This window comes from Panthera onca, chromosome A3 (assembly GCF_046562875.1).
Source record: "Panthera onca isolate mPanOnc1 chromosome A3, mPanOnc1 haplotype 2, whole genome shotgun sequence".
NCBI classification, from domain to species: domain Eukaryota; kingdom Metazoa; phylum Chordata; class Mammalia; order Carnivora; family Felidae; genus Panthera; species Panthera onca.
The window spans coordinates 74355851-74371551 of NC_138341.1; the positions used below are offsets into that span (position 1 = coordinate 74355851).

General features: G+C 51.2%; 1 protein-coding gene across 1 annotated transcript in view; it reads right to left on the reverse strand.

Annotated features, from left to right (window-relative positions):
• Positions 1-1250: 1250 nt before the first annotated feature.
• The window catches only part of EPAS1 (endothelial PAS domain protein 1), an 84258-nt gene continuing 69807 nt past the window's right edge, over positions 1251-15701 (reverse strand). Inside the window, exons 7-16 of the mRNA XM_060606820.3 lie at positions 15505-15611; positions 10227-10374; positions 9349-9563; positions 8036-8226; positions 7410-7520; positions 5897-6390; positions 4888-5014; positions 4553-4676; positions 4071-4238; positions 1251-3513 (exon numbers count right to left, since the gene is read on the reverse strand). Of these exons, the coding sequence (XP_060462803.1) occupies positions 3362-3513; positions 4071-4238; positions 4553-4676; positions 4888-5014; positions 5897-6390; positions 7410-7520; positions 8036-8226; positions 9349-9563; positions 10227-10374; positions 15505-15611 (1837 nt within the window). The 3' untranslated portion in view covers positions 1251-3361. The remainder of the gene's footprint in view (positions 3514-4070; positions 4239-4552; positions 4677-4887; positions 5015-5896; positions 6391-7409; positions 7521-8035; positions 8227-9348; positions 9564-10226; positions 10375-15504; positions 15612-15701) is intronic.

Here is a 15701-nt window from a genome sequence, read left to right on the forward strand (position 1 = left end):
TGAACGCACGTCTTTGTGACTACAGGCCTGTGCTGTGAGTGGCCAGGCTGCCCTTTCCCCCAGTCTAGCATCCTGTCTGCTCCCCGGGGTCCCCTGCATGTACTATCCATTCTGGCCTTATGCTTTCATCCTCCTCCTACACTCCTGGAATGACCTTCCCGCCATTCCCCCCTTACTAAGCTTCTTCCCTCCCAGCTGTGGTGGGAGGTTTCTGCATTCTTGAGGCCCAGGCTGATCTTTCCTGGCCTCCCCTGAACTGCCACAGGACCTGGACTCTGCCCAAAAGCAACTGAGGGCTCATTTGCATCTATTAGTTTTGTGCTTTTTGAACCCAACATGGGCGTCCTTGGCCCAAGTACAAGTGTAGCTGGGGACACTGGAGCACAGTATTTGAGACAGGGACTATCTGGGAAAATGCGGGCCAAGGGCCTCCATCATTGTACACCAGCTCACACAGGGGAGTTGTTCAGGATTTTGTTTCCGCCACTATCTGGTAAGCTCTTGTGGAGATCATGACTTCACCAAATGAGTATAGTTAAAAAAACAACTGTGTGTAGGGGGGAATACTTTAAAACTCTTTTCTCCTGGGTCCTGCCTGGGTGGTCATGGAAGTGAAGGAATTAATTTCATTTTCACAGAGGCCACAGAGAAGCCAAGCAGTTCCCATTGGGGCCACAGAGGTCAAAGGAATATGCTGGAATGGCTGGTGCTAGGACTGATGGTTGTAAGCAGAGGCTGCTGCCGGCTGTCTCCCCAGCCCTGCATGGAGACAGCTGCCTATTCATAAGCAGGTCATGATTTAGAAAAGTAAAATCTGAACTCGAGAACGTATCACATACGGTCTCGGTCTGAGGCGGTCTTTGCCCTTCCCATCCTACCTAGGAAGGTCCCGCTGGAGCCCTGCCACCTCCAAATGGAGGTCCTTCCTGACCCTTCGTGCAGCTGTCACGCTGCTTCAGTCTTCTGAAAGCAGGGCCATGACTTCTGTCCTTGGGGACTCCCTAGGATATGAGAAAGGGCCCAGAGGCAGACAGAAAAATATGTGGGAAATATGGACAATGCAACATGGCGCCCGGTCTTGAGCCGTTCCTAAGTGTTAATGTTGCTCTGTTCTTCCTGTCGGCTGGCCTCCGTTGCCTCACAGAGATCAGCGCCAAGGTTCGTGGTCTGTAAACTGTTTAACAGATTCTTTGCTTTACGTCGGTGTAGCCCATGATAAGTCCCCACGGAACAAGAGTCACCGGCAGTGGTAGGATCAGAACACTTTAATAAGATATCAGTGTCAAAATACATTTCTTTATAAAGTTAAGCTCCCCTATAGTAATAATGTTGTCAGTAGGAGTTTGACAATACAATAATGTTCATGAACTCGTTACGTTGACAGGTAAGGTTACTATGAAGCTTGGAATATTTTTCAGAGTGTTTTAGTAAAACTGCAAGGGTAAAAATGCCCTTAATGCTGAGGCAACACACACAGGAAATCAAACACCAAACACCAGCGTTTACGTGTCAGTAACCCTTCAAGTTCTGCCGCCGTGCGTGGGGCAAAGCGGTGGTGCTAAAGTGTGATTTGGTCAATGCAGCGACCGGGTCATTCTTCTTAGAGATTTCTTTTGAAATTGTTTTTTTTGTTGTGTTTTTGGCAATATGTCCCTCCAGCTTTACCAAATTCTTCACCTGCTGTGCTTTGTGTGTGTTTCTAGAAACTTCCTTGTTGTATCCAGGACAGAAAAGCTCCATGTGATTGGTATTTAAAAACCAAAAAGGTATCGTCCTTCTTACCCAGTGAGTTACAAAGTGCTCTGAGAACACTTGATTTTCAGTGCTTCCTACCTAAATAAGTCACTTCAGGTGACAGACAGAACTTGGGGAAGGCCTGAGGCTAGGGGCCACCCAGGAAGTCTGCCTGCTGTTCCTCGCTGGGCCACCTAACGGCAGGCTGAGGAAGGGGTGCGTGGCCGGTCAGGACCAGCTGTGCCCCCTTCCCATATCCTCTCTCAGGCCAGCAACATGTGCTCCCGGCTGGTAAGCTGGGAGCACCATGGCTGGATCACGACCCCCATTTCTGAATCCTGTCTTTCATGAACTCCCACCGAAACCGTCTCGTGGTAATTCTGGAAATATCCAAATGTGCCATGTGAAAGACCTTTTGGGTCCCATAGCTCAGTGCACTTGAAGGGCTGGCAACAAAATCTGAAGAAAAATTAAAGCACTTCCCCTCCCTTAGATTTGCCCCGCCCTCACCCCCACCCCATGACATGCCATCAGACCCTCTTGGCAGCAATAATAATATACATACATACATACATACATAATACATATAGAACACGAGAAGACAGCTCACAGTGCTCCCACACTTTATGATTCCACGTCTTGGATTGTCTGTCATGCCCAGGGCATATCCCCGAAGCAAAAAGCCACCAGCAAGAGGCCTTGAGCAGTGCTGGTACAGGCCCGTGGGAGTTCTGTACAATCTGCAGTGTCAGCAACACCAGGGGAGAGAAAATGGACAGCTTCAAAAAGATCTTAAAGTGATTTCGTGAGCAGGATTCCATTTCCAAGTTTTTAGATATTACAAAGTACCCATATATATGATAAACACTTAACCCAGATATAACTTTTCTTTTTAAAGAACTCTTATATTTTTGAATAATAATTACCAAACAAATCCACTGAATGCGGGAGAAAAACCACACTGGGGGAAAAGCCACACTACACAACCTTCACAGTTAACCCCATATGCTGAGCCCACCCTTTGCGTTTTCCTTTTCCCCAACGGTTGTGTCAAAATTAGAGCCGAGAGTCAGCTTAAGAAAAGAAGAAAAGATGGAAATTTATTATATGGTGATTAGTTTTAAAAAAGAAAGAAGGGCTTTGAGAGGGAAGAGGCCATGAAAATCAAGCTTGGAAAGCAAAATTATTTTGTTTCTCTTTGGCAACAACAACAAGAAGACCTTTTTAGTTAAATGAAGCCAAAGCTTTCCCTACAAGAGAACAAATGTACACAAAACTCGTTAGTATGGATATCGTGTGTGTGAGAGAGACAGAGGGACCCATGAATAATATAAATTAGAAGTAATCAAAGTCGGGGGAAGAAAAATCTTACAAAATTTAAGAACGTTTCATTGACAGAATAAAACAGCAGGTAAAACAACTGTGCATCTTAAAAATACACTAAAGTGAGCATCTTTAGAAAAAGGCCACCACGTGGGGACGTGGGCGAGTTCACCAGGTAGGTACATCTTGTAAAAAGTGTGTTGGTGTTAGAAATACCTAGTTGCAAAAACAGACGTAGAGAGTGAAGCTGGTGGGGCGGCGCGGGCAGGGGGGGCGGGGGGCCTGCCCAGTGGAGGGCCCTGGCTCAGGTGGCCTGGTCCAGGGCTCTGAGGAGGTCCCCTCCTTGCAGGAGCGTGGAGCTTCCTGGCACAGGAACATTCACCTCACAGTCATATCTGGTCAATTCGGGCAGCAGGTAGGGCTCAAAGGAGGGCCCAAGCAGCCGACTCGCCATGCCTGAAAGAATGAGAGTTTTAAAAACATGGTACCAAATGTGCCAAAAGGGTCTCTTCCATAAGAGGGGTTCTGGCGTGTTTCCCCCAAACAGTACCCTTTTCGTGATGGTATCTATGTTTTGTAAATGGCAGCACACTCAGGCAGCCCAGGGAGGAAGACGGGCATCAGGTGCCTAACCCAGAGAACAAGGTCCAGGAGGGTGGCCCCCGCAGAGCTCTCTGGGCACGTCCTCCGCTCAGTTCCTGCCTGAAGGCAGAGCGGCACTCCTGCTATGGGAGTGAGCAGCAGGCAGTATGGTAACATGAAACCCTGAGCAAAAGACAGGGGTTCGGGGACTCGTAGGTCCAAAGGGCCCTGGATGTCCCTTCTAGAGCCCTGTGGGCACACGGCACCCAGCCCCTGCTGTAGTAAAAATCTGGAAAGGTCGCTGCCTTCCAGGGCGTCAGTCTCATTCTCGTGCCCTGCTGAGCTCTGTGGCCTTGTGAGATCCAGCTCCTGGCGCTCTCTGTCCCCCGTCAGACCCTAGCATGGTGGGTCTACTTCCTGAACGCACTCACCTGACACCTTGGGAGCTGACGGCAGGCTGTAGTCCTGGTACTGGGGTGCGTAGCACTGTGGGGGGAACCCACTCTTGGTGTTCTCCCTGGGGCTCATGGCAGACGGCGGCGGTGGCAGATGTCTCAGAGGCTGTCCCGCACCCCTCATGGGAAGTTGGGTGAACTCATCTGAAAGACCAATGCCGGCGAGTGAGGGCAGTGCCGGGCTGAGGGAAGGGAGAGGCTGTCAGCCCCCAGCATCCCCCTTCCTTCACAAAAGGTGCTCGGAACTAGAGCCAGCTCCTGGGGCAGCAGAGCCCAGAGCTTTCTGACTGTATCGGCTGAGCCAGAGTGGAAAGGGGGTGCTGGGTGTGTGGAAGGCAGGGCAGAGGACACCACCCTGTTCTACCACGGCTCAGAGGTGCAGGCGGTGAGACGGTGGGGGATCCCGGGTGGGCCCCTGCAAACACTGTCCCCCCAGGAGGCCTGGGCCTGCTGCTTACCACTGGGGGGGCTTGCGCTCAGCAACTTGTCGGGCACCAAAGGGCAGTTCACGCTGCCCCTGAGGCTCTTCATCCTTTTCCACATCTGATGTGAAGTGCTGCTGCCTGATGGGTCCCCCTGGATCTAGAGGGGAGAAGGCCAGATACCTGGTCCTCAAACTGAGTCGGGGGTGGGCTGCTCTCTATGCAAGGCTGTATCCCTCCCTGCTGCCCGTCATAGGCTCTCTGAGCCCTCACAGCCATCGTGAGAGTTTCTTCCCCGGGCCGGACCTCTGCTCTCGGGCTGTTTCCACCCCCAGCCAGCGTCCCTAGGCCACACCAGGCAGATGGCTCACCCCGCTCAGGTCCTGGAAGGCCTGCTCCTCATATTCTCGCTGTCGCTTCAGCTTCAGCTTGTTGGACAGGGCTACCATGGCCGGGCTCATCACATCCGGGCCCTGGGGCCCAAAGCCTTTTGCAGACCTGCCAAGCCCGAGAGAGTGAGCTGTGAAGAAGTGGGGAGCCCCATACCCCCCAGGGCCTTCCCCCTGCTCCAGGGGACCTCCCAGAACCAGTAGTTGACCGTGCTGGCTCTAAGACCCAAAGGGCAGAGTCCCAGAGGAGGGGCAGGAGCTTGAGATACCGATGGCTCAGATCACCTGTACCTCCCTCCACATCTGCCTGCTGGCCCAGCTGTACCCAGACAGCCTTTAGGCCTGACCTCATTCCATCTGTCTTTAAGACCACTGTCTCCTGCCCTGTCTCTCCCCTGTACCACTGCCCGGAACCATTCCCCACTGAGGACCAGTGATGGGCAAGTGCCCCAGGGAAGCATACCAGTAGGTCCTGGGAGCTAGAAGTCACATCCCAACCATGTGACTCCGCCCAGTGAGCACCCTGCTGGTTGGCATGAGGCTTATTGGGGAGATTTAAAGGAGCCCTAAGATGTTGCTGCACTAGGACCTTGGGAAGCCAAAAGGCAGGGTGAATCAAGGGCATCTTTTTGCTTTTCTCAATCAGGGTTCTAGGAGAGAACTAAGAAAATAGTCACTCAAATCATTCTTTGCATTCTGTGGCTCAGCTGATGAACCCTGGTCTGAAGAGAGAGACGGTGGGGCTCAAGGCCCTCAACACCCCCCTTCTCTTCCTTCTCTGGGCCTCAGTCCCCTCTTGGTCTCCAGCCCTGATAGAAATATGTCCTGCTTGAGGCCTCACATACCTTGGGGTGATTCCCTCAACGCATCCAGACTCTGAGTACAGAGAAGGCTGTGGTGGGGGAGAAGGGGAGGAGGCAGGGAGCCTTTCTGGGGCCCCAGAGATTACAGTGGGAGTCTGCTGCTTCAGCCAAGGGGCTCTGCCACTTACTTTTTCTTGAAGACGGAGAGATGGGGCGAGTTGACAGGGGGCCCCAACGGTGATGGCCCCAAGGACTCCGTGTGCTGATCCACAACAGGCCACTTCGTGGGCCCAAAATGTAATGGCGGATCAGGGGGCCACTGTGTGCTGCTGGACCTGCCTCCCAGGGAGGAGAGAGGGGTGCCGGCTTGGCCACAACATGCGGGCAGGGACGCTTTACTGCCGCCATCAAAGAAGATGGAGGACAGGGGCCGGTGCTCAGGCTCTATCTTCTTGCTTCCCAGCTGCTGTTGATACTTGTCCAGGAGGAAAGGGCTGTGGGAGGCCACAGGTGCCAGCGGCTGGAAGATGTTCGTCATGGTGCTGAAGCAGTGCTGGGGAGTCGACTGGGGCTTCTCCTGCAGAAGCCTCTCCTCGGGGCGGATGGGACTGAGCTGGAAGTCTTCCCCGTCCATGGGGATGTAGGGGGCCAGGGTCTCCAAGTCCAGCTCACTGAAGTCCGTCTGGGGGCAGGGCAGCGGGAGAGGAGCGGTGAGGCTGGTGCCTCCTGAGAACGCTGGTCCAGCCGCCGTCTGCCCCTCACAGCCCTGCCCCTGTCCCCCATCTCTCGTGCCCCTCCCGGCGTCCCTCCCTTGCTTCAGCACCTCTGGCCGTTGCCCACCAAAAGGAAACCCAGGTTTGTCTACCCCATGTACGCGTCTCCCCGCACGTGATGCTAGCCTTTCCAGGGGTCCACCCCTCTTCAGCCTGTGCCCCACACTGCTGTCACTGCCTCACCCACCCCGAAATGCCCTCCTCTCTCCAGTCTACCTGTCCAACCCCCGCCCCCTTCTCTCCTGTGGCCCCAGTAAGACTTCTCTGCCTGTGGTGACTGCCCCTGGGGCCAGAGCATACACAGGGGCTCCTGGAAAGCCAGAAACAGCTTTATATGCCCCAGCACAAAGGACGTTTTACAGAATTGCGGGAGCTTGTGCGAGGCAGGGCAAAGAGACCAGCTGAGCAGCAAGGTGGGATTTGTTTTATAACTGGGACTGAGACAAAGGCGGATTAATAATTCTTCTTGGGGCTTTGTGAAATATCCACCCACCTCCTCCTTGTTTTTATAATGTTTCGAGAACAGTGGCCCTTCTGTAAGAAGTGCGTTCCTAAAAAGTTGTGCGTAAGTGAAAATTTGTCAGACGCCTGTCATTTTTAAATCCATTTCAAATAAAAATTGTTCTTACAGAATCCTAAGGTGAAGGTGTCTGTGAGGAGAGTAATTGCTCCTTATTGCTTCTAAACATCTCACAAATCTGGAGATGCTCTTTAAACATAGGGCCTCTTTAAAGAATGCAAGAGCTGGATTTGGCACACAAAGCAGAGGGCAGAAGGGGGAGAAGGGGCTACCCACCGGCCCCATTTCCCAGTTAAGACCAGGGCCTTGGCCAAGTGTTCCCACCGGTCTCCGCCAAAAGGAATGGGGCTGCAAGACCAAAAGGAACGGGGCTGCAAGAATGGGCGTGAGCCTTCACGGTCCACCTACCTGGGTGCTGCCCTGGTCCTTTGCCTCTGTATCTATGGTGAAGAGCTTCTCGATCACTTCAATCTTCAGATCATCATTCAGAGATGTGTAATAGTCTCCGGGGCTGCTGGGCTGGGGGCCAGGAAGGAGGGTGACCAAGTCAAGAGTAGGACACTGGTCTTCCCAGAAGTCCAAGGTGAAAGGAGAAATCTATTTCTGGACCCACAGAGTCAACGCCAATCCATGGGACAAGCATGTGTAGAGGGAACAATCCTTACAAGAAGGCTATGGCCAGGGGCCAGTGGTGGGGAGGGGAGTGCTCCAGAAACTGTACAGCTGTCTGCCTCGAGCAGGATGGTTACTGCCCTGCACAGGGAATGAGCCACGGGCTCCAAGCTGTGTGTAACTTAGCCCCCATCTTCAAGGATCTTATCACATAGATGGGGGGGGGGGGTGCGGACAGATATTAATAGCAAACGGCTGGAACAGCCGGCAGGTAAGGGTTACCACTGCCCTAGGGGACTCTGGGATAGCTTGAGGGGCATGCGGGCAGTATTCTTGTCTGGGCGGTCTACTCAGCCATCCTGCAGCAGCCAGAAAGAGCAGCCCACCCTTTCAGTGTCCTCACCCCAAGACGGGGTGCTCACCGTGGAGCAGCTGCTGCTGCTGGTGGCACTTGGGGTGGCGCTCCCGGAGGCAGCCGCTTGGGGCACGGTGAAGGCGGGCAGGCTCCCGGCCTCGCTCTGGGTGCTGTGGCTCCTCAGCTCTCTGGACCACGGCTGGCTCGGGGGCAGAAGGGCACTGCTGTAGGCTGAGGACTTCTCAAAGTTCTGGCTCCCTGTGGAGACAAGGGCCTGGCCGCTTAACCCCCACAAGCACTAGGCCCACCCCTGGGCAGAGAAAACCCAAAGGAAGCACAGAGCGTCCGAGGAGGCTCTGAAGGTGTACCTGGGAGCTCAGCCCTCCATGCTCCGAGGTCTGGCTGTGACCAAGAGGCCATTACTGGGTCTGTGAGTCAATGAACAGGCTCCCTTTGAAGCGAACACCTTCCGGGAGCATCTCATTTTCAGAGACCTCATGTCAGATCCTAGCACCCACTTCCTTGACAGGCGATTGGGAATGTTGAGGAGCAGGAGGTTGCAAAAGGACAAGTGGACAATTTGCCTCAGTTCTGCCACAAAATAAGGAAGCTGCAAGACCTCTTGTCCTGGGGCTGCTGCCCTTTATAGTTTCTGAGGTTGCAATCCTCACATGGCCTTCCAGAGCACTTCTGAAGGGGCCAAGACAGTTGTAGGGTGAGCACGGGGAGGTGCTGCTGGCCCTGGGGCAGCTGTGCAAGGCTGGGGGAGGAAGATGGGGGTCACGACCTGGGAGCATGGGGCTCCCCGGGTGCACACTTGGGGTGCCTCCAGCACGGGAGGGGGACCAGGGCTAAAAATTTTGCCTGGGGCCATAGGACAGGCATCTCCACTGGACTGGCATACATTTGTAAGAAATAGTGCATATGAGGGCTTCATGCTGGGCCAGAATCTTTTCTCCATCCACATTTCTGGAATTATTTCTGACACTATTTCAGCCTGGCCCTCCACCTAAACAGTCAATCTGTCCTTCAAGGCCCAGGTGGAGATTTATCCTCTATGAAAATGTACCAGTGGCCTCAGGGCATCTCTCCTGCTGCCCCCTCCCTCGTCTCAGACTCTCTGCTGCCTGGACCAGAAAATCAGTAGACGTCTCAGGAGGGAGTCCCCCATAACCCCGCCCCACTCTGCACTGTGCAAGGTCAGAAGCAGGACTGTCTTAGTGGCAAGAGCATGCATTGTGTTTTGGGGCTCAGCACAGTCTGGCCACATTCACAAGACGCAGGGGTTAAGAAAAAGCTGAAGCCAGGGAAGCCTGCTACAGTCAGAACTGCCTCACCCAGAGAGGCTCAGCAGGCCCCTTTGAGCTAAGAAGCACCCACCGAAATCCAGGGCAATGATGGCATCCCCCGCAGTGGGGGCCAGCTGGGCCAGCTCCTCCGGCTCCTCCTTCAGCTTGGTGAACAGGTAGTCACTCTGCTCAGACACAGCCACCTCACTGCTGCTGTCAAAGATGCTGCTCATGGCTGTCAGGTGCGGCTTGAACAGGGATTCCGTCTGGTCCATGGAGAACACCACGTCGTTCTTCTCAATCTCGCTGATGGGACGAGAGGTGTGTCAGACTTTCCGGGTTTTCCAGCAAAATCCTTTTACACCCCCAGACCCGTGGAATACCAGGTAGCCAAGCCTTTCAGCCAAAAACATGGGTTCGGCCCCCATGCCAGCGCTTTGTAAGGAACCACACGATGACGTCTGGAGTCATGGCGGCAGCAATCCTGAAGAGTGCCCTCTGAGTATGGATGCATCTTGGATGCTTTTTATTATTGTGTGTGGGCTGCACTGTGTACGTAGGTTTGAGGGCTTTTGTTTTTCTACTCTAGCAGTGTGACCACCTCCAGCTCTCTTCCCAGACACTATGGAGTGAAGGTGTTACATCTTCTCCCAGAAAGAACGAGCAATCCTCTTTCCTTGTCCCCCATTTAGAAAATATTAAGTGACAACTATGCTTTCTGCCTCCCCACGTGGGTCAGAGGCATGACACAGAGGACAAGCAGGGAGAAAGATGCAGGAAAAAAAAAAACACTGTGAAGGGGAAATGCCAGGTGTCCTATAATTCCTGAGGCAGCCATAGAAATCCTGTGGGTCATAAGGATCAGCACTGCAAAGAGCTTGCAGAAGTAGTGCCCAGGTTCTGGCAGGTCTGGGTTCCCCGGGCCTGCTGCCCTCAGTCCAGGGAGAACCGTGGCCCTCATAGGCTTACCTCAGGACATAGTTCACACACATGATGCACTGGGGCTGCAGGTTGCGAGGGTTGTAGATGACTGTCCCCTGGGTCTCCAGCCACACGTAGCCCCCATGCTTTGCAAGCATCCGGTACTGGCCACTCACCACCTGACCTTTGGTGCACACTGGGGGAGGAGAAACGGAGCCTGAGGTCAGGGAGGTTGGAAAGGGAGACCTCACAGGGAAGGCAGTCTGCAGGGAAACAGACAAGACTGGCCCCTAAGGCAGCAAGGACCTGCTTATGGCTTCTTTCCTCCTCCAGATTGTTCTAAATGCTCATGTAGCATTTGTTTACTGTATGAAAGCCCTGGGAAGGCGTCTCACATTCCCTACTCCGGAATTCTTCATCTGCTCCCAGTAAAAAGGAATCAATAAATCTCCTTAAATTAAAGTCTAATGTTAGAATTTCTGGTAGTTTTCCAACCTGGACATATACATTTTCATTCCTTGGGAATTCATTCTTCAGAATCCTAGCTCAGAACTCAAATCACAGAGAACTGGAAGAGGCACAGTGTAAGCATTAGAAAATCTTGCTTCATGGGGACTTTGGGAAAAGAACAATCCCCCTGAGATTTGGTTTCCTTATCTGCAAAATGAGGTACTGATAAAAGTAATAGTAATGATGATAATCATTCTTAACTACCCGTATACCACAGCTATTTGTACTGGGCACGACGTCTGCCTGTCTGGCTTATCAGGTGCAGAAGTGTTGACTGAATATCCTGGACAAATGCTGTATAGGAAAAGCCACCTCTTCCCCAGGGCTGCAGGTAACGTTGTGAGGGACCCCACGGAGAAGACCCAGATTCTCTGTAAACGCAGAAAATTGCCCCCCATTCTCTGGGTACGCTCACGGGCCACCTCCCCATTCACCAGCCCTGTGTGGTGGAGGAAGGCAGCGTGGTTCACGCTAACGCCACTTGTGGTCTTTTACATTAATGTTTTTCTAGGCACAGTTACCGTCTTCAAAAATTGAACAAGCACCACCTCCAGGGTGCAGGAAATACTAACTTACGGGTGTGCGGTGCTTTGCAGCGGTCAAACCCATCTCAAGATGAACGCACTGCTGCAAAGCAACTAGAAATGCCCGCACGTAAGTGATCAATGAGGATGAGTGTTATCAGCAGCTCATGTGACACATGGTGACACCATGAAGTGTCTCCTGTGATTCCTGTTTTACATCTGAAGAAACGGAGGCTTCGAACTATTGAGTGACTTACTGAAAGGTCCCCTCGGTGGAAACAGTAGACGGGATCACAGCCTAAATTAAAGACTCCTAATCTAGGCTTTTGTGGTTCGGTTTTCATTTTTAAAATCAACTGGAGTGAGGTTTAATTTACCTTCAATAGAAAATGCACCTGCTTTAAGCACACAGTTCAGTGAGTTTGGACTAACGTACACACTCTTGCAGCTATCACCCCACAATCAAAGGTAAATGCCCTTCCCGTCACCCCTCCCCCACACCACCAAATTCTTTATGCCTCCTGATGGTTAATCCCCATCGCCACCCCTGGTCCCAGGCCACCCCTGATCTATTTTCTGTCACTGCATGTTGCTCTTCTCTCCATCTGCATGTAAGTGGAGCCATACAAGAGTGTGTACTCATTTGTGTCTGGCTTCTTGTCACTCAGCATGTTTTCCAGATTCCTCATGGTGCTGCAGGTATTCATGGTTTGTTCCTTTTTATAGCTGAGTAGTATTCCATTGTATGGAGGTACCATAATTGGTTTATCCATTCACCTGTAGATGGATGTGTAAGTTGTTTTCAGTTTCTTTGCTTATTACCAATAAAGCTGCTATAAACATTTGTGTACAGATCTTGGTACGGACACGCATTGTGGGTGCAGCTAGGAGTGCAATGGCCAGATCACACGCTAAGAACACACTTCCCTTATAAGAAGCGGCCACGTTACTTTCCAAAGTGGTGTATCAGCCTCGTCTAATCTTTTTAACAAAATCCTGGGCCGTAGAGAGGACAGATACGATCTTCTTTTAACAGGAAGAAACTAAAGCCAGGGGGATGGTGACCTGCTTGACATGATGCAGGACAACAGTGACACAGTCTGGGCTGGACAACAGCACTCCAGGCACCACGCTCTCTTCCTATATCCCCCAAGCCGCCATTCACTGGGAAGACTTGATTTGCTATTGCTGTGGTCTGAAATCATCAGGGACTCCTTGGCCAAAGAAATCACTTCCTCCCTGATGTCCCTTTATGTGCCCTGCTGAGGATCCCTTGCTGCAAAGAAACGATTCTTGCACAATTTCAAGTGCCTGGAGTTAACTTATTTAGTGGGATCTTAATGCAGACAAAGTTCAGGGCTCTTACTCTTTTTGATTAAACAGTACAGTGAGCAAAGGTCTTAACTACATTTCTAGTGATTGCAGGCGAGGGCCTGCTCTGTCAGTAGAATATAATTACGCCTGCTTTCTAACCATCTGTTCATTAATGCCAGCCTTGGTGAGGGGCCTGCTCCCTGGTAGATAGGCCTTTTATGGCCTTTAATCTTGTTTTCCTAAGAGCACATAATGTCCTCACACAACAAAGAGAAACCGACCCCCCCACCTTCCCGCCTAGCTCTTCCCACCCCTACCTCCAAGAGTAACAATGTATAAATTACTAATCCATTTGGAAATGATGGCTTTCAATTATCTAAATCTGGTTTGGGGACAGAGCTTCCCCAGTAATTTCAATGGTAAACTTTCACAGGCTAAAACACACAAAGATGCGGAAACTCAGGATGCTGGTGTATAAACCTGGACCAGCCTCAAAGTTGGGCCTCCAATTATTCCACAGCATTGGTGTGAATCTGTGCTACAACTTTATTTGCACAAACCCAATCTCTCTCTCTCTCTCTCTCTCACACACACACACACACACACACACACACACACACACAGAGAAATAGATGCTTCCGTTTTAGCTGGCATTAACACGATTTCCAACCCATGCAGATTTCCCTTTGTTGGATTTGGGTTTGCTGGCTGGGTACAAGGCCTCTGAGCTCAGAGCAGCTTCACTTGGCTTCATCAGGAGAAGAAGGGAGCCTGTGATTTCTATTTGGGTCATGAATTACCTTTAAGTGTGCCTAATGCTTAAATATACAGATTCAATAAAAAGCACCGTATTTTCCCTGGAGTCAGCAGGAAACTGATATGACAAATTTTTACCCCAGCTCTGTTTTAAGGATCCAGGATTTTCTAAGAAGAAAGAAAAAATCTTTTTTATATGCCTTGTGAGAAGTCATCATTTTTGTTCCCTTTGATAGTAGTGACCTCCACTTTCCCACCCCAGAAGACAAAGTACAATACTGTCCTCCAGGATTTCCCAGAACCTTCTAGTACCTTCTAGTCTACTTGTAGAACCCTAATTTGACTTCACCCTTGGCTCATTAAAAAAAAAAGCTGGACTTTTCCCCAATTTTACGTCTAAAGGAGCAAAGGCCCAGAAAGCCAGGCCCTGGGCCAGAGCTGGGCCAGAGCCCAGGTCCCTGAGTCGCATTGTTGGGATAACTTTGGGAGCAAGAACCATCATGTAACAGAAAAGCATGGGGAATCCTACCACGAAGGCTAGAACCACATCCTACAATTTCAAAGCTGGGGCAGGCTAGGGCTGGGTCACATCCACGGGCACCCATCTCTGGGTCTCTAAGTGGGACTGAATCTAGGTTGGTTTTTTTGCCAGAGAGCAGAGTGATAAACTTCTCTGAGATATCCTCAGGGGCCCTTCTGCACTGTCAGCTCAAACCCCAAAGCCATGAGGAATAAACAGAGAGACCAATTAGAAAGAGAAGATCCCACTCCATAAGAGAATATTAACTGTGCTCACGTACAGCTTATAGGGGTTGCTAATCTGTTAGCTGCTCTGAACTCAGCTGGCCTAGCCTTAGGACAGACAATGGATTTAAGAACAATGGACACACAGCAGCACCGCCATTTTCTTCACTGCTGCCCCAAGCCACAGCTAATCCTGGAGGCCCAAGAGCAGCAGGGCCCCAGGGAATCTTGTTAGACTTACCCATTTTTAATCCTCCTATGATCCTCTCAGCACCTTGGTCTGCACCACTATCACCACTTATTTTGAAGCATTCTTTCCCAAATATGTGTTTTGCCCTTGGGTTTATCACTCAGTGCCTGCATTTTGCCAAACACTGTGCTAGATATTGAGGCTAAAGGTAAGAGCCACCTTGCTCCCACAGAGCCCACAACCCTCCTTTTCCTTCAGAAATGAGATCCCTTAAGTCGGGCAGTAATCCCATAAATTTCTCTGTCCCCCAGTGGGCCAATATAGGGTTATAGGCCCAGAGTCCTTGCGTGTTGACGGGCTGTATGGATTTAAGGAAGTTGTCTTGGATCACCTGCAAATAGGATGTCTGAATTAGGACAATGGCTAAGTGAATGCATTAGAGTTGCCCTGTCCCATACGGTAGCTACTAGCCAGGTGTGGCTATTTAAATTTAATTAAATTAAACAAAAAATTCAGTTCCTCAGGTGCACTAGACATTTCATATGGACTATGCAGGTATAGAACAGTTCCACTGCAGAAAGTTCTATTGGACAGTCCTGTTCCAGAATCTCTTTTAGAATTCAGGTTTTCGTTCAAGGGGCAAAGCACAGTGTCCATATGCCATCACTAGTATGCCTGGGACAGCCTCCAACTGACTTCTCTGATCCAGCAAGATCTCTTGGGAGAACCACAGCCTACCTCAACACATCTTTTGAGTTGTGCCCTATGACTTTCACCCATGTAGCCCCATCCTCCCCCATCCTTCAAGGTGCAACTCAAGTGCTCTGTCCTCTCCTTTTCCTGAACTCTCCCAGGCCTCCTCTTCTCAGGATGTGTGGACTTCCTTCAATAGCATACAACCCAGTTGACTGTGTGTTGTCTCGTACTGCTCTCTACAGAGCTGTCCCACAGGGTTGTACAGACTGCTGACTGCATGTGGGTGTTGGGTGGAGGTGGCCCGTGGGGACTGAGATTCAGCCTGCCTTCCACTCGCCAAGCTGTGTGCCTTGGCATGGGTGTGTCCCCCCCTGAGGAAGGGTGTGTGCCCTCTTCCTAATTTGTGTGAAGTTGTCATCTGGGCTGGTGGCAGCCTCAGTTTCTGACCATCCTGAGGGCACGGGGCTTGTCTGCCACAGAAGATGTGACGTCTGTGAAGGAGGTAAGCAGGTCTTATCTCACTGGTCACACCTCACTCAAGGCCATATTCCACAGATACAAGGGAGCCACATAGGGCACTCTAGGAACTTACGGTTCTGGTGACTTTTGGTCATGTTCTCTGAGTCCAGGGCATGGTAGAACTCGTAGGCTGAGCGGCCGAGCAGCTCCTCAGGGTGGTAACCAATCAGTTCTGTGATTCTGAATTAAAAAAAAAAAAAAAAAAATCAGGTGGGAAGAGACACTGCATGAATGTGGGCGGGGGCTCAAGGAGCTAAATCCAGAAGGTAA